This window comes from Sapajus apella, unplaced genomic scaffold (assembly GCF_009761245.1).
Source record: "Sapajus apella isolate SASKATOON/1434 unplaced genomic scaffold, GSC_monkey_1.0 scaffold10, whole genome shotgun sequence".
NCBI lineage: Eukaryota > Metazoa > Chordata > Mammalia > Primates > Cebidae > Sapajus > Sapajus apella.
The window spans coordinates 20,959,149-20,976,997 of NW_022436950.1; the positions used below are offsets into that span (position 1 = coordinate 20,959,149).

Genomic DNA, 17,849 nt, shown 5'->3' on the forward strand with positions numbered 1-17,849 from the left:
TAGCTGGGTGTGATGCCACACGCTTGTGATCCCAGCTATTAGGCAGGCTGAGGCAGGAGAATGGTTTCAACCCAGGAGGCAGATGTTGTGGTGACCCAAGATCATGTCATTGCACTCCAGCCTGGGCAAGAAGAGCGAAACTCCGTCTCAATAAAAATAAAAATAAATAAAAATAAGAGTGTTGTTATGGTTTGAATGTTCTGACCGCTCCAAAACTCACATTAGAAACTTAATCTCCATCGCACCAGTGTTAGGAGGTAGTGCCGGATCAGGAAGTGTTTAGGTCACAATGGCTCTGCCTTCAAGAATGGACTGATGCTATGAGAAGGGCTTGCAGGCTGGGCACGGTGGTTTACGCCTATAATCCCAGCATTTTGGGAGGCCAAGGCAGGTGGATCACAAGGTCAGGAGTTCAAGACCAGCCTGGCCAAGATGGTGAAACCCTGTCTCTACTAAAAATACAAAAATTAGCCAGGCGTGGTGGCACAAGCCTATAATCCCAGCTACTCAGGAGGCTGAGGCAGGAGAATTGCTTGAACCCAGGAGGCAGAGGTGCAGCGAGCCAAGATCTTGCCACTGCACTCAAGCCTGGGCAACAGAGTGAGGCTGTCTTGAAAAGAAAAAAAAAAAAAAAGATTGTGGTAAAACTACATGCTCTGGTGTAGAAAGATCCCAGATTATATGGTGAAAGAGGCATGATGCAAAATAATACATGTAGTACAAGCTCAGTAATGGAAAAACAGCCAAGCTATAAATTCCTACGTGTGCATATGCACGTATGTGAAATTATAGAAAGTCTGGAAGGAGACAGCCTAAATTAATAACACTGGTCACCTTGAGGACTAACTCAATGAGGACTTTCATTTTTACCTATGTGTTTCCATTTTTCATAATTATATGTTCAGATACTGTGCAATTAAAATCTATAAATGAGTAAAAAAGCAATACCTTTTAATACGAAGAGAGCTCATACTTAGGGGATTGGGAATCACTGTTCTAGAAAAACATCTACCTAGACCCAGCATCCCATGAAAGAAACAAAGTCAATAAGAGCCCCTGGGCCTTACCTCATTTTCCAGGTCCACTGCATCAATGCCCTGCTGGCCCAGCACCTCTGGCCTCTCCTCTGGGAATGCTTGTTCCCAATCTGGGGTGGTCCGGTTTTCCCTGCCAGAGGAAGCCAGGGAGTAGAATGGGTTCCAAACTTATGAGTCTCAGGGTTCATTAACTTGTCCGTCTCCGTAGGCCCAGGTTAGGAATGAGAAACAAACCATATAGGATTGACTGGAGGAGACTTCTTTCTGGGATATAGGATATGACCAGTACAGGATATGTTGACTACTACACAAATATCCTTAAGTGTCTTCTCCCTTTAGAGCTTATTCTTGAGTCTACTTTGCAGTTTTCACCTATGGCTCTCAACCCAAAAGAACCTTCCCTTTTGGATAGAGATAATTCTTTCCTTTTCAGCCAATCTTTTTTTTTTTTGAGACAGAGTCTCACTCTTTTGCCAGACGCCAGCTGGAGTACAGTGGCACGATCTTGACTCACTGCAACCTCCGCTTCCCGGCTTCAAGAAATTCTTCTGCCTCAGCCTTCTGAGTAGTTGGGACTACAGGCATTCACCACCACGCCCAGCTAATTTTTGTATTTTAGTAGAGATGGGGTTTCACTATGTTTGCCAGGCTAGTCTTGGTCTCTTGACCTTGTGATCCACCCGCCTTGACCTCCCAAAGTGCTAGGATTATAGGCGTGAGCCACTGTGCCCAGCCTCAGCCAACCTTTCAATGTATATAAAGAAGAGAAATGCCCCAAGTTTCCTGATGAATTAGAAAAGCATCTATAATTAGTATCCAAGAACCTAGGACTCAGACTCTCAAGGCTCTATCCATATTTAGGCAGTGGCTAGTAACAGGGACCATTTTGTATTTGCTTTGGCTAGAGTCAAAGATATGCAAGATACCCCGCCCTGCAAATCCCTACCTATACCCTTCTCACCCAGGTGCATGGGGCGCCTCTCCAGTCCCTGACTCAGCCCAGCTGCTCTTCATTTCTGAGGCTAAGATCCCAGCCAGGAGGCTTGATTCCTGAGGAGTGGCCCCGAGTCTGGGCAGAGGGGCTGTGCCAGGAGCCACCTTGCTGGTTTTGTCTTCTTGCTCGAGGGCAGGTCCTGTGTTCTGATGTTTCTATGGGAGGTAGGGGGGCAACACTGGATCAGAGCTATTTGGTTGCCATAGGACACTATGGATGCTATTCACAGCCCTCCCCCAAACTCTAGAAAGTCACCCTCCTCCTCTAACTCCCCAGTCACTAGTCTGGTCATTTCACATATTTTCCTCTGCCCCACATACCTTCTGCCTGGCCTCCGCAGCCATGCGTTTATAGGCCTGAGTCAAGATGCGAGACTGATTGCTTTTGGGGGCCAATCGATGGGCCTGTTCGTCCTTTAGGACCTGCAGTTCTGGGGGTAGGCGGCTGGTGAATGGGTTGCCCAAATTTGGACGTGCTGGCTCAGTTATTACTGTGGGGAAGGAAGAGGAGGAAGACATGATCATGGGGGTTGTAGCCACTATGTCCACTTGGCCAGGGACAACTTCTGTGTCTCCAGGCTTCTGTGGAAGAAGGCCATTTTGAAAAAGTGACAGAGATTACAAGGGAAGTGGCAAAGGTTAGCTGAAGGGCTAGGAAGAAAGTTCAAGCTGCTGGAGGAAAGAGGATATGTTAGACCTAGATGGTGAGGGAACGGAAAGGGAAGTGGTTTGGAGAAAGTACTGGGAAGTACAAGAGCCATGGGAACCTGATGACTCACTGGTGACACGACCAGCAATAAAGGGGTGATGTAAGAGGTCTGGCCAGGACAGTCGCTGCCGGGGGTCTTTGGTGAGCAGTCCCTGCAGGAAATTCTACAGAGAGAAAAAATATTCCATCAGTCATTCCTTCCCTTCCCTTAGGGCTCTAACTTATCAGCAGAACTGGCAAACCAAGACTCCCATATCCATTCTCACAGCAGACTAGCTGCTCCTGATCACGCCCTCTAAAAACTTTGTTTAGGCCCCATTTTCCTGGCCGACATCATGGACAGACCACTGCCTCACCCCCTAGGGACAGGACCCCAAATCCTGTTCATGGACATTTTGTAACCCCAGAAGTAAAAACAAATTTTAATGTCACCAACTTTGTAAAGAAGGGAGAAAAAAAAACTGGGAGAAAGAGATGTCATCTTCGTAATCATCTTCAGAAAACAAACATTCTAAGAACTCCCAAACTATTCAAGCTGCTCTCCCTTTGACTATGGTTTGTTTGTGGCTGGGTAGGAACAGATGCATTTTTGGTTAAAAGCACATTCACAAACAAGTAATTGTGTGAAGGTGTGTTTGGAAGTACTCAAAAACAGAAATCTTTTAGCAAGTCTTGAGAAGTGGAGAGATAAGGAGACAGTCTCTGAAAAGGATACATCTATTACCAGGAATCTTTGGGGAAATCCCCAACTGGGCCTGAAATAGGAACAGAGGTACTAGTAGATTATGACCACTTTTCTAAAACAAGGTGATCTGTGTAACTACGGATCTTGCTGGAGCTGCCTGCACATCAGCCCACGGGGAGAATGAATATCCTATGTGCGCCTCCTCCACTTAAGGTTCCTTCATTTAGGTTCTTCTTGACAATTATTGGGGCCTCCTCAACTAAACAGGTGAGGAATTTGTTGTCCCTTCTCTCTCTCTCTTTTTTTTTTTTGGTTGTTGTCCCTTTTCATCTCAGATAAAGCAAAGCTGTAATGAGGTTTCACTCTGTGAGAAGATTGCATTTAAATTCCATTGAAGGTCTATAATTTTGCCCTACATAAAAAAATAAAAGAGGGCTGGGTGCAGTAACTCATGCCTATAATCTTAACACTTTAGGAGGTTGAGACAGGAAGATTTGAGGCCAGGAGTTTGAGACCAGCCTGGGCAACAGAGTGAGACCCTGTCTCTAAAAAAAAAAAAAATTAATTAAAAAAGAAATAGAAAAGAAGTCCAACTCCTCTCCTACTCTCTTCCCTTCTCCAGCCTACTGACTTAGTCACAGTGAGTAGGCACCACCTCTATCATCTGTCCCTAATCACTGAACCAGCTCCACCAGCTCCACCAGCTCTCACCATGCCATCTATTCCATAAGTAGAATCTATCCATAAGTGGAATAGATGGCATGTAAGAGGACCAGTATCTATCTCCGGTATCTTCAAGTTACTTTTTCATTGTAATAAAGCATAGCCTGGCTCAAACTGGAGTTACCATTTTCAGGTTTGGCAAACTTTAGAACACCCTCCCAGAATAAGCTCCTGCAGTAGAAAAGCAAGGCTGCCTGGCCCAGCTCCAGCATTGATACGGTTTGGATTTGTGTCCCCATCCCAATCTCATGTTGAATTGTAATAATCTCCAATGTTGGAGGAAGGGTCTGGCAGGAGGTGATTGGATCATGGGGGTGGACTTCCCCCTTGCTGTTCTCATGATAGTGAGTGAGTTTTCATGAGATCTTGCTGTTTAAAAGTGTATGGCACCTTCCCCTTCTCTCTCTTCCTCCTAATCCGTCACTTAAGACATGCCTGTTTCCCTTTTGCTTTCCGCCATGATTTTAAGTTTCCTGAGGCCTCCCAAGCCATGCTTCCTGTACAGGCTATCGAACTGTGAGCCAATTAAACCTCTTTTCTTTATAAATTACCCAGTCTCAGATAGCTCTGTATAGCTAACAAACTAACATAGGCATTAATTCAGTAACTGAATTAAAAGTAATCCTTTTCCTGCCTCAGCTCTGGAAAAGGATTTTGGAAAAAGGAACAGAGGTAGAGGGAGACAGATTTCTAATGTAAAAGTAATCACTCTTTCAATATTCATTACCTTAAAGCAGGGACTCATGGTTGAAGGCCAGCGCACAGGGTCCTTGAGAATGAGGCTGACCAGTTGAAAGATGCTTGTAGCATAGAAGGGAGGGGTACCTACTGCCAGTTCATACAGTATGCAGCCAACAGACCAGAGGTCTGCCGTGTGGTCGTATGGTCGCTCCTCCACCAGCTCTGGAGACATATAGAGTGGTGTGCCTTTGATGGACGTCAGCACCATTGTGTTGGTGCTCATAGCCCGGGCAAACCTGCAGAAGATAATGGGATAGAAATGGAAAGGGAAAAGATATTCTAAATCTGGTCACTACTACCTAACATAAGAGATATCCCGAACCGGAGCAGAGGGAGCATCTTTGATGATGCTCCAAAAGACCCAGCAGAAGTCCCAGTCTCTAGCTCTGGTTCTAAAATGAGGACCAAGTAAGTCAAGGGTATGGTCTAAGATTCCCTGGGGAACTGGAAGCATAGATAGATGCTCAGAATCCTTACCCAAAGTCACAGAGCTTAATGCCACCACCCTTGTCAAGGAGGATGTTCTGAGGTTTCATGTCTCGGTGTAGGATGCGGTGAGAATGCAGATAGTACAGGGCTGACACTAACTGGGCAGCAATGACCTGAACCTAGAAGTCAAACAGGTGGGAGAGAGAAAGAAAAGGTTAGAAGTAGCGGCTGGCTGACAAGCCCAAAAACTTTTCCTAATACTACTGCTAATCTTTTCTTCCTTCCCTTTCTTGCAGAGCTTCACACTATGCCTTTCTTAGTTATTGCTCCCCTTGTTTAATCACTGTTTCATTTGCTCATTCATTCATTCAAGGAAAATTTATTGAATCTCATTTACTATCTGCTTGACCATGGGCAAACTAAGGTGACAATCTATATAACGACTCCGTCTACGTCAGAGGATTATTGTGAGGATTGAGTTAAAGCATGCAAAATCATATTCAGAATGGTGCCTGGCATACAGGAAATATTCAAAATACATTACCCATTATTAAATAAGATAAAATGCCTTTTCTCAGGAGAAATAGTCAGACAGACAAATGAGACAGATAAAACAAATATGAGGCCGGGTGAGGTGGGTCACTCCTGTAATCCCAGCACTTTAGGAGGCTGAGGCAGGCGGATCATGAGGTCAGGGGATCGAGACTACCCTGGGTAACAGGGTGAAATCCCATCTCTACTAAAAATACAAAAAATTAGCCAGGCATGGTGGCACACTCCTGTAGTTCCAGCTAATCAGGAGGCTGAGGCAGGAGGATCACTTGAACCTGGGAGGCAGAGGTTGCAATGAGCGGAGATCACACCACTGCACTCCAGCCTGGGCGACAGAGCAAGACTCCATCTCAAAACAAAAACAAAAAACAAAACAAAACAAAAATATGGTGGTTGGGTGTGGTGGCTCACGCCTGTAATCCCAGCACTTTGGGAGGTTGAGGTGGGCGGATCACCTGAGGCCAGGAGTTCGAGACCAGCCTGCCTAACATGGTGAAACCCCATCTCTACTAAAAATACAAAATTAGCTGGGTATGGTAGCACATGCTATAATCCCGGCTACTGGCGAAGCTGAGGCAGGAGAATCACTTGAACCCAGGAGGCAGAGGTTGCAGTAAACCAAGATTGTGCCACTGTACTCCAGCCTGGGCAACAGAGTGAGACTCCATCTCAAAAAATAAAATTTGATTAAAAATGAAATAATAAAAGAATATGATTATTTACTATTTGTCAGAAGGAAAGGGAATGCTGCAATAATGAGTCTGAGGGGGCCTACTTGCTCAGGTACAGAGAAACCCCTAGAATAAATGTTACGGGAGGATGTGTCCAATAAAATCCCACTGCTAACCACTATGTCCTGGTAGTGAATCCTGACTCACCACATCTTTATTATTATTATTTTTTTTTTTTTTTTTTTTGAGACAGAGTTTCACTCTTGTTGCCCAGGCTGGAGTACAATGGCGCAATCTCAGCTCACTGCAACCCTGGCCTCCAGGGTTCAAGCAATTCTCTTGCCTCAGCCTCTCGAGTAGCTGCGATTATAGGCATGCACTACCACACTGGGCTAATTTTGTATTTTTAGTAGAGACAGGGTTTGGTCAGGCTGATCTCAAACTCCCAACCTCAAGTATCTGCCTACCTTGGCCTCCCGAAGTGCTAGAATTACAGGCATAAGCCACCACACCCAGCCCACAACCTTTATTCTTACTGCCCTCTTTCTGATACCATTACACTGGCCTTTCTTCCATAAAGGTATTTAATAACAACAACAGTGTTAATAGCTAACTACTTAAACACATTACCTGACTTATCACTCTTCACCATAGACTTATCAGGCAAACATGATTATTATCTCCATCTTACAAATGAGGAAACTAAGCACAAAGAAATTAAAGTAACTTATCCAAGGATAAGGAAGCATACCTGGTCTTCGGGAAGTTTTCCAAGGAGACCCAGCTAGGAAGGAGCAGAGCCAAGATTCCTACTCAGATATTTTGGATCCAATGTTTACATAATTCACTCCCACGCTGCACTGTCTCTATATACCTAGACTCTTTTTTTCTTGTTTTTGAGACGGACTCTCACTCTCTTGCCCAGGATGGGCTGCAGTGGCGCGATCTCGGCTCACCACAACCTCCGCCTCTCAGGTTCAAGCGATTTTCCTGCCTCAGCCTCCCAAGTAGCTGGACTTACAGGTGCGTGTCACCACACCAAGCTAATTTTTGTAATTTTTAGTAGAGACAGGGTTTCACCATGTTGGTCAGGCGGGTCTCAAACTCCTGACCTTGTGATCCACCTGCCTCAGCCTCCCAAAGTGTTGAGATTACAGGCATGAGCCACCACACCTGGCTTATACCTAGACTCTTATATTCTTCTCAGAAGTCTTTGAAATGGAGACTCTTAGTGCCCTTAGCTTGCTCTACCAGTTCTTCACCTGGAGAGAGGTCGATGGTGGGGTAAAGTTGAAGGCAGGAAGCATACCTGGTCTTCGGGAAGTTTTCCATCATCTTCTAGGATCTGAAAGAGCTCTCCCTCAGCATAGTCTGTCACCACTACCACCTACAGATAGAAGACAGTGGCATGAGGCTGGGAAATTCCTGGGACCCTTGTGCTTAGGGAGAGGGGGCCCAAAACTGTCAAAGCACACCTCTTTGTCAGTTTCAAAGCTGTCAAGCATATGCACAATGTTGGGATGCCGCAGACCCCGCATGATTTCAATCTCTCGTTGCAAATTCCTCAGCTCCTTCTCTGAGCGCCCCAATTTTGGGATGAACTTCAGGGCTACGACCTGTCAGTGGTAAGGTGAAGAGTTAATGCCTAATCACATTAGAGCTGAAAAGAGCCAGAATTTCAGCCTTAACCTCAGAGGTCCAGAAGTCAGACTTTAGAGTATTTGAGAAACTCTTATTTCTGTTAGTCTCTCACTTCCACTTTCCCCATGGTACCCTGGCCTTATCCAGGCTTTCCCCACTCCTCATCCCAGGAGGAAAAACATTTGCCAGACATCCATCTTCTTAGAGAAGTGTTCTGATTTGATCAAAGGATTCAAGATGAGATTTAGGGGAAAAGAAAGGAAGAAAAAATGAAGAGGGAATAATAGAGTTCAAGTGGTTTAACTCTTACTAGATGGTATGCTAGAAACTAATAATATTTATTGTTTACTAAGAGCCAGGCACTGTACTAAGTGATTTAATGTGACAACATATTTAATCCTCAAACTCCAACAATCAGTTGCTGTTCCCACCCCCATTCTAGAGATGAGGAAATTGAGACATAGAGAAGTTAAGTAATTTGTCTAAAATTCTGAGGCTAGAAAGCAGTGGAGATGGAATTTGCACTCAAGTACTCCAACTTCAGAGCTTATACTCCATAGGAAGTATGAGGGAGTCAGTGCCTTAGGAATACAAACTGGTAGATACATCACTTCTTGACCCATTTTCCACTGGGGTTGGAGGTACCAAATCCCGCCCAAAAGGTATCCCTCTTTGCACAACACCTGAGCACTGTATTTTCTTCGACCCTTGTACACCCTTCCAAAAGAGCCTTCTCCAATCATCTCCAACACGTGGTACTTTTCCATGACAGAGGTTTCAGGATCTCTTAGAAGGAAAAACGTAGAGATGGTGGTAAAGAGCTATAGATCCAGGGACAGTTCCACAACATCTGGGAGGCCTAGTTCGGGCATGAGAAAGAAAAAATGTTAGCCACCTTGCCTTTTCCTCTTTTTCACAATAACGCAAGCCTCAAAAAAACATGGGAGGGTAGAATGGATGGAAAGATGATGAGATCTTGGAACAAACAGAGCGTCTCTTTGTAGTTCCTCCTGACTTTCAACCTCCTGTCCCCAACCTGGCCCCACGCCCACCTGACACCTGGTCTCCCTTCTCCCTCCACCCAGCTTGCCCACTCAACCCTGCTCTCTCAACCTAGACTTGCCCACTCAACCCTGCTCCTTCGAGTCTCCCCCAAATTCCTGCCACTCCCAGCCTCCTCAGCACCCGTTCTCAGACCCCCTGGCCCGTGCGCTTCACAGGCCAGAGCCCCTCTCTCACCCGCAGCCTAGGAACGTCCAAGCTTCTCAGGCCGAGGGACAGATTCCCTGGCCTTTAGCCCCATTTCTTCTGGCTGCCTGAGTACTTTGCCTGACTTACAATTCTTCTCCACCCCCGTCTCCCGCCGATCTCTTTTGGCTCCCTTTCTTACAATTTTACTTGCTAGAACCAACGAGAAGTTCAGAGGACAAAGGCGCTCAGAGGTGTGGGAGGGACGGCGGATAGCACAAGGGCACTTCCTGGGATACTTCCGAACTGCCTCATGGCCATCAGGACCCGCTAAGGACCTGGAGTCTGCGGTTGCCTAGAAACGACGCTAGCTGTCCACCTCTCTTAGTTTTCCGCCTTCCACTTCCCTAAGGGCATTTCCGGTTCCGGCTGCGGGCCGAGAAGATATGGCGGCGTCTGCGTCTGCGGCTGCAGGGGAGGAGGACTGGTAACTTTGCGGGCATGGGCTTTGGCTGACGGCCTGGATTTAGTCCAGAGGCCTAGCAGCTGTCGCAGACAGTCCGTACGGCGGGCGTGTCGGGTGAAGCGAGGAATGAGGGATGGCAGAGATGCTGACATCTCCTCTGGAAGAGCTTCTGGACTGGGGAACGGGAGGGTGGAGGGGCGCTGATCTGAGTGAGTGAAGACCGGGTCTGCGCCCGCCGGGCCAGTTCGGGCCTCTCCTTATCCGGTGCGATCTCCTTTCCTCCAGCCTCATACCATCCCTTTCTCTCTCCTGAAATGAATTTTCTCAGGGGCTTTGGGGGATGCCTGCTCGTCAGACCTCCCCATCTCCCCTTCACCTCTCGGAACCACTGCCCTCGAGCTCCGGTCCCCCTTTCCCCTTGGATCAGCCTTTTTCTGCCGACGCTTCCCCTAACCTTCTCTCTCCCAGACAGCACTAGTGAGGACTATTGTCTGAATAAAGCTTTACACCTCACATAAAGTACCTCTAGTCCTTCTCTCAAGCATTCTTAACAAAAGACCGGAACATGGAAGGACTCTGGGATTTGAAAGTAGGATTAAATGTGGGTTAACTCCGTATTTTATTAGCTGTGTGATGCTGACCAGTCCACCTAGCATCTGTGAGTCAGTGTCCTCAGCTGTAAAAAAGTGGGTGTGGCATCTACCTCAGAATAGTTGAGAGGGTCATGACGGATTTGTAACACACTTAAGTCTGCTTTTTGTATTTTGGATTTGTTTGTTTTATTTATTTTTTTTTATTATTATTTATTTTTTTTTTTTGAGACAGAGTCTCACTCTCGCCCATGCTGGAGTGCAGTGGTGCAATTGCTGCTAACTGCAGCCTTGACCTCCCCAGGCTCAGGTGATCCTCCTGCCGAGTAGCTGAGACTACAGGTGCACGTCACCATGGCTGGCTTTTTGTATTTTTTGTAGAGACAGAGTTTTGCCATGTTGGCCTGGCTGATCTTGAACCCCTGGGCTCAAGTGATCCTCCCACCTCAGTCTCCCAAGGTGCTGGAATTACAGGTGTGAGCCACCATGCCCAGCCGCCTTTTCGTTAATAACTGAGGTGCAGGCACCTGGGAAGACTAAATGAGCCCCAAAGAAGTAAAGTAAGTTGCCAAAAGGTAGAAAATTATGATTAGAAATCCACATCTGTCTGGCTCCACACCTTAGATTCTTTGTACTAGGACATTCTTCAGTGCCTGCCCCCCCCACCCACCATATTGTTGTCACCACCTTACCAGTATCCATCCCACCTAGGATCCACATAATTAGCTAGGGTGGGCAAAGTATTGAAGGGCCACTTGACTGAGGCCCCACCTCAGTGTTGCATTGGTTCAGGGAGCCTAGCTAGTACTGGCCTTTATTAAGACTATCTAGACTAGTGGTTTTTAAAGTGTTTGGGGAAACTTTTTTTTTTTTTTTAAGAGACAGAGTCTTCCTTTGTTACCCAGGCTGGAGTAGTACAGTGGCAAGATAATGGCTCACTAAAGCCTCGATCTCCTGGGCTCCAGTGATTCTTCTGCCTCAGCCTGCCAAGTAGCTGGGACCACCGTGTCCAGCTAATTTATCATTTTTTGTAGAAACAGCATCTTGCTTTGTTGCCTAGGCTGGTCACGAGCTCCTGGCCTCACGTGATCCTCCCATCTCAGCCTCCCAAAGTGCTAGGATAATTTATAGGCATGACCCACACACTCACCTTTTTAGGGGGAGCTTTTAAAATTCGAGGGAGACACCTTGAGCCATGGAGAGAGCAACAGTGAGTGCAGCAGCTTGTAGTACTGAGACTCCCACTTCCATATCAGTCAGAACTACACTGTTATCTGTGAGGTGTAAAGCTTTATACTTTATATTTTGAAGTTTCTGCCTAAGACATAACAACACTGACATAGGTCCTGCTGGGGCAGACTTACTCTTCTAAAAGGGATTCGCATAGGAAAGCAAAGTATGCGTTTTTCCATATATCACCTGGGTAGAGCTGTAGACACAAACCAATCACTCAGCTTTAATTTCATTTCAATTGCTGTTTCTATGCTGAAGCATGTGTGTCCTCTGATTTACATCAGAACCATGGATCTAATCTCAACAGGCTGATCTAGATCAACCAGACAGCCAGGGTCAGAAATACGTCCAGAATACTCTTAACTACCTCCCTCCTTCCCTCTTTCCTTTTAAGGGAGAAGGTTATATACAGAGAGGAAAGAAAAGAGGACATAGCCTAGCTATTATAGCCCAGATATTATTAGGTACTTTATATAAACAAGTCACCTTTTATCCTCATAATAGTCCTAGAGAGTAGGTGGTATTACCTATATGTGATAGACAGGATAACTTAAGCTTACAGAGAGGTCACTTCACAGATCACATAGCCAATAAGTGATTAGTACCTGTTACTAACTGAGGCTGCTGGCTCTTCATTACAACACAGCCTTTACACCACCCTAGACCTGTTGTGTTGAGGTTGGTATCTTCTTTAAGAAGGCTTGTGATGACTGGTGTTAACAGTGGGTGTAGACAGTAGCCAAGGCACTGAGATCCACACTGGACAGTGTTGTAGGGAAAGACTGGAGTAATATTGGTTAATGTTAATGCTAATTAATGGGTGCCATATTTCTAGACCAGAGAGTCAGCCACAAAGTGGAATGAAACTTAAACAGGGAGTCAGGAAACCTGGCTGTGGCCCCAGTTCTACCTATGTTAAGCCTTGGTTAGTCGTTTTACTTCTCTGGAATGCATTTCCTCATCTGTTGGCAGAAATGAGGCCTAAAATTCTGATTTTCATGCCCCCTGCGTGGCCAGTTGACAACTTAAGGAAACATTTTCCTTGTTTTTAAGGAGTTTAGCAGGAGAATGCATTCCGGTAGATTGCCATTTTTCTGCAAAGCCAGTCTTTATTGCCCTTAGCAGGCTTCAGCAGGGAGAGATGTAATTGTGAGTCAGTCTACTCATTTCTCTCTAGGGTCCTTCCCTCTGAAGTTGAAGTGTTAGAGTCCATCTATCTGGATGAACTACAGGTGATTAAAGGAAATGGCAGGTATGTATTCTACCAGTGGTGGGCAGGAGTCCCTCTAGTAATGAGGAGAGGTTCTATGCTGAATCTGGGTCTTAAGACACTGTGAGCCTTAATTCAGAGATAATACTTCTCTTGTGTGAACAAAAGCTATTCCTTTAATCCTCCCCAAAAGAAAGAGTCCAATGCATACTTCCTCTGCCCACGTTACTGTCTGAACCCCATCCTCCCCAGCCCCCAAGCCCCTGCCCAGTCACATCTGCATTTCCACTTTATCCACCTGCAGAACTTCACCGTGGGAGATCTACATCACTTTGCATCCTGCCACTGCAGAGGACCAGGATTCACAGTACGTCTGCTTCACTCTGGTGCTTCAGGTCCCAGCAGAGGTGAAGCCCCTACTCTGTGGCAGCAAAGGGAGGAAGGGGAAAGTCCCTGGGGTGGATCAGTTCAGCAGTAACTTGTGATTTGCCCCCACTAGTATCCCCATGAGGTGCCACAGATCTCTATCCGAAATCCCCGAGGACTCTCAGATGAACAGATCCACACGTAAGTTGGACCTGACAGAACAGGGAAAACTCAGCTACAGCTTTGCCTTGTGAGGGAAGTGAGCAGGCCTAATATTTGGTTTGCCATCTTCCTCCAGGATCTTACAGGCGCTGGGCCATGTGGCCAAGGCTGGGCTGGGCACTGCCATGCTCTATGAACTCATTGAGGTAAGAGGTGTGCTAGCCTGGGAATATGTTCTTTCTTTCAAGCTAGAGCAGTTTCTAGCCATAAAAGGGAAACCATGGGCCTAGAATCTTTAATAGATCTGGAGTCATTAGGTAAGGCCTAAATTAATCCAGAGAAATGAGACTCTTCTATTTGAAAAACTTCCCAAAAGACAGTTCAGTAGCTTCTCCAAGTTGCGTATGCCAGCATCTTGACAGAAAATGACTTTTCCTCTTCAACATGAATTTTTCTTGCTTCAGTTTCAGTGTGTTTCTTGTTCTCTAGGCACTGGCAACTGAAAGTGGCAAAAGATAAGGATCTTGCCATAATACTCTTGGGGGAGTCTTAGCCATAAATGAACATTTGAAGGCTAGACTGCCATTGGAACTGACTAGAAAAAGTCGTGGTTGGCCGGACGCAGTGGCTCATCCCTGTAATCCTAGCACTTTGGGAGGCTAAGACAGGTGGATTGCTCGAGGCCAGGAGTTCAAAACCAGCCTGGCCAATGTGGTGAAACCCTGTGCCTTCTAAAAATACAAAAAATTAGCCGGGCATAGTGGCACGCACCTGTAATCCCAGCTACTGGGGAGGCTGAAGAAAAGAAAAGTCATGGTTCCTTACTAAAAGAGTTTGTACACTGCTTAATGAAACAACCCACGTGAAGCAACACCTGGAGCTTCAATATACACAGAAAACTTTTATTTGAGATTAAAAATAACAATTAAGCCAGGAGCGGTGGTGCGTGCCTGTAGTCCCAGCTACTTGGGAGGCTGAGGTGGGAGGATCACTTGAGCCTAAGAGTTCTGGGCTATAGTGTGCTATGCCAATCAGGTGTCCGCACTAAATTCGGCATCAATATGGTGACCTCCCGGGAGCAGGGAACCACCAGGTTGCCTAAGGAGGGGTGAACTGGCCCAGGTCAGAAACAGCAAGTCAAAACTCCGTGCTGATCAGTAGTGGGGTCGCACCTGTGAATAGCCACTGCACTATAGAATTAAGTACAGTCTTTTTTTCCCCTAGTTTAATTTTTTTTTTTTTTTTTTGAGGCAGTCTTAGTCTGTCACCCAGCCTGGAGTGCAGTGGCATGATCTCAGCTCACTGCAACCTCCGCCTCCCAGGTGCAAGTGATTCTCCTGCCTCAGCCTCCCGAATAGCTGAGATTACAGGTGTATGCCACCATACCCAGCTAATTTTGTGTTTTCGTAGAGGTGGGGTTTCTCCATGTTGGCCAGGCTGGTCTTGAACTGCTGACTTCAGCCTCGGCCTCCCAAAGTGCTGGGATTATAGGCATGAGGCACCACGCCCAGCTTCTCCTAGTTTAAATTTTTAAGAAAAATGTCCAGAACAGAATGAAGGTGGGTGGCTGAGAGTCAAAGAGAGTGGGTTTGCCAGGCCACTGTAGCAGTCCTAGGTCGGGCTTCCACAATGCAGCCTTGGAGTTTGTAGAATTCCAGAGTACACTATTAGCTATTCAAATAACAATTCAAATGCATATTTCACAGCCCGACTTGATGCCTTGTGAATTCTCTGTCCATTTGGGTTGTCCATGCCTTGACATGCTTTCTGAAAGCTGACTCAGAACAAACTCGTTGCCCCATGGTGGGGAGTGATATGGAAGGGGGTTAAGCAAGCAAGGCCTCCCAGAAGATGAGCTTTAATTGAACATTTTTTTCTTTCAAGGTGTATTATTTTCATTTCCAAGGTATATTAAAAGTGACTTAAAGAAAGGAAAAACAATTAAGTTGGATTTCAAAACCAGAAAGATCAAATTGTGGGGAAGGGGGCAGGGATGTGGAGAAGGATTGATTCCCAGCAGAGGGAGAATCACCAAGACAGAAATCGTAAACACCAGGTACCAAAGTGGGCTGGTAGGAGCCACGTCCAGCCAGTCACTCCTAGGAGTAGTAGACAGGCCTTGCTCACTGTTCTGCCCCTTACCCCCCTATTTGATCAGTGTCTTCTCTCCTCAGAAAGGGAAAGAAATTCTCACGGATAACAACATCCCTCATGGCCAGTGTGTCATCTGCCTCTATGGTTTCCAGGTGAGTTTCTCTCTTGGGGCATGGCATCTGCTTGGAACAGGCAGGTGAGGGCTGTGAGAGAGTTCTGACTTAGTATCCTACATCTGTCCTCCCTCTAGGAGAAGGAGGCCTTTACCAAAACACCCTGTTACCACTACTTCCACTGCCACTGCCTTGCTCGGTACATCCAGCACATGGAGCAAGAGCTGAAGGCACAAGGACAGGAGCAGGAACGGCAGCATGCTGCAACCAAACAGGTCGACCTCACTGCAACTGTGCCCTCACCTGACACCCTTACACACTGCCTTTCACAGCCTTCCCATCCCTCCACTCCAGTGGCTCTTCACCTTTTTAGGGTCGTAGATACCCTTGAGATTAATGAACTCTTATCTCTGTCCAGGAAAAAGGGCATCCTTACATTTTATTTTTTGAGATGGAGTCTCACTCTGCTGCCCAGGCTGGAATGCAGTGGCGTGATCTCAACTCACAGCAGCCTTCACCTCTGGGTTCAAGTGATCCTCTTGCCTCAGCCTCCGGAGTAGCTGGGATTACAGGCACCCACCACCACGCCCAGCTAATTTCTATAATTTCAGTGGAGATGGGGTTTCACCATGTTGGCCAGGCTGATCACAAACTCCTTACCTCAAGTTATCTGCCTGCTCGGCCTCCCAAATTGCTGGGATTACAAGCCTCCTTCTCCTTCCAGGAGCCCTCTAGTTAGACTGCCCAGTGCTCTGTCCCAACTCACTGCTGAACCGGTGTCCTTGTGCCTTTTAGTCCCAGCCCTCTGTGGATTAGGTTGGCTGACTGGGTCAGCACCAGGGGGCATCCTGGGCTGTGATGCAGGCATGTGATTTCTCTTTTTTAGAAGGCAGTCGGTGTGCAGTGTCCGGTGTGCAGAGAGCCCCTCGTATATGATCTTGCCTCGTTGAAAGCAGCCCCTGAACCCCAGCAGCCCATGGTAAGGGGACTTTCTTCGAATGTGAGCCAGGAGTAATGGCATTTTCTAAAGAGTAAGGAATGGCACCTTGTCTGTGTCAAGTGGAGTCTCTGCAATTGGGCTTGAACTGCCTAGGACCTCTCTGCAAAGCCGCAGCCCCCACTGGTGGGAGCCTAAGACTCTGGGAGCCCAGACCTGAGGGGCTCAACCAGAATCTTGTGCAGATTTCCTGAGGCAGCCATGGAGGCGTAGGGATTTGAGTCTGCCTTCTGCTTTTCATTATTTCCTCTCTGCCATTCTTCCTTCCAGGAGCTGTACCAGCCCAGTGCAGAGAGCCTGCGCCAGCAGGAAGAACTCAAGCGGCTCTACCAGAGGCAGCAGGAGCGGGGGGGCATCATTGACCTTGAGGCTGAGCGAAACCGATACTTCATCAGCCTTCAGCAGGTGAGGGAAGGTTTTCCCAGTCATCCCGTAATGCCACCAACCTTCCTACAAACCCCAATCTGCCATGGCCCCAGATTGGGCTTTGTTCTAAGCAGGGAGATTATAGACCGATCTTGGTCAGCCCCGACGGTAGGAGAGGGGCCTGCGGTTCCCTGCTTTGAGGAGCTGCATCCTCCTTGCTGCATTATCTCATTTCTTCATAGCCTTCTGCCCCTGTGGAACCTGAGTCAGCTGTAGATGTCTCCAAAGGATCCCACCCACCCAGCACCCTTGCAGCAGAACTGTCCACCTCACCAGCCGTCCAGTCCACCTTGCCAGCTCCTCTGCCTGTGGCCACCCAGTACATGTGTGAGAAGATTCCAGGGGCCGGGCCAAATCAGCAAAGGTTGGGCGAAACCCAGAAAGCTGTGCTAGATCCCCCCAAGCCCAGTCAAGGTCCCTGGCGACAGCCTGAACGGAGGTACCTGAAGGGAGGGGAGTGCCATGCCCCCAAAGGTACCTGTGACACCCAGGAACTGCCACCACCAGAGGGGCCCCTCAAGGAGCCTATGGACCTAAAGCCAGAACCCCATAGCCAAGGGGTTGAAGGTCCTCCCCAAGAGAAGGGGCCTGGCAGCTGGCAGGGCCCCCCACCCCGCAGGACTCGGGACTGTGCTCGCTGGGAGCGCTCCAAAGGCCGGACACCGGGTTCTTCCTACCCCCGCCTGCCTCGGGGCCAGGGAGCATACCGGCCTGGTACTCGGAGGGAGCCCCTAGGCCTGGAATCTGAGGATGGTTCCTAGCAGGACTTGGCAAGGACAGGGAATTGGGGATGGGAGGGGAACAATAAAGATATTTGACCTTG

The 17,849-nt window shown here is 47.4% G+C and overlaps 2 protein-coding genes across 6 annotated transcripts in view; one reads left to right on the forward strand and one right to left on the reverse strand.

The window, feature by feature from the left end:
* STK36 (serine/threonine kinase 36) overlaps nt 1–9,811 on the reverse strand; it is a 28,533-nt gene extending 18,722 nt beyond the window's left edge. For 2 of the 5 annotated variants that reach the window (XM_032278194.1, XM_032278191.1), the window contains exons 1-10: nt 9,421–9,494; nt 8,865–9,040; nt 8,016–8,156; nt 7,850–7,927; nt 5,366–5,496; nt 4,875–5,124; nt 2,810–2,903; nt 2,352–2,521; nt 1,999–2,186; nt 1,068–1,167 (exon numbers count right to left, since the gene is read on the reverse strand). In XM_032278194.1, coding sequence (XP_032134085.1) covers nt 1,068–1,167; nt 1,999–2,186; nt 2,352–2,521; nt 2,810–2,903; nt 4,875–5,124; nt 5,366–5,496; nt 7,850–7,927; nt 8,016–8,156; nt 8,865–8,948 — 1,236 coding nt within the window. In that variant the 5' untranslated portion in view covers nt 8,949–9,040; nt 9,421–9,494. The other 3 variants (XM_032278192.1, XM_032278193.1, XM_032278195.1) reach the window with 3 other exon arrangements.
* Nucleotides 9,569–17,849, forward strand: RNF25 (ring finger protein 25). Its single transcript, XM_032278207.1, has 10 exons — nt 9,569–9,856; nt 12,836–12,910; nt 13,173–13,275; nt 13,368–13,435; nt 13,533–13,602; nt 15,571–15,642; nt 15,741–15,878; nt 16,490–16,582; nt 16,871–17,005; nt 17,209–17,849. Exons 1-10 carry the CDS (start codon nt 9,816–9,818, stop codon nt 17,785–17,787), a joined length of 1,374 nt encoding a protein of 457 aa, XP_032134098.1. The 5' UTR covers nt 9,569–9,815; the 3' UTR covers nt 17,788–17,849.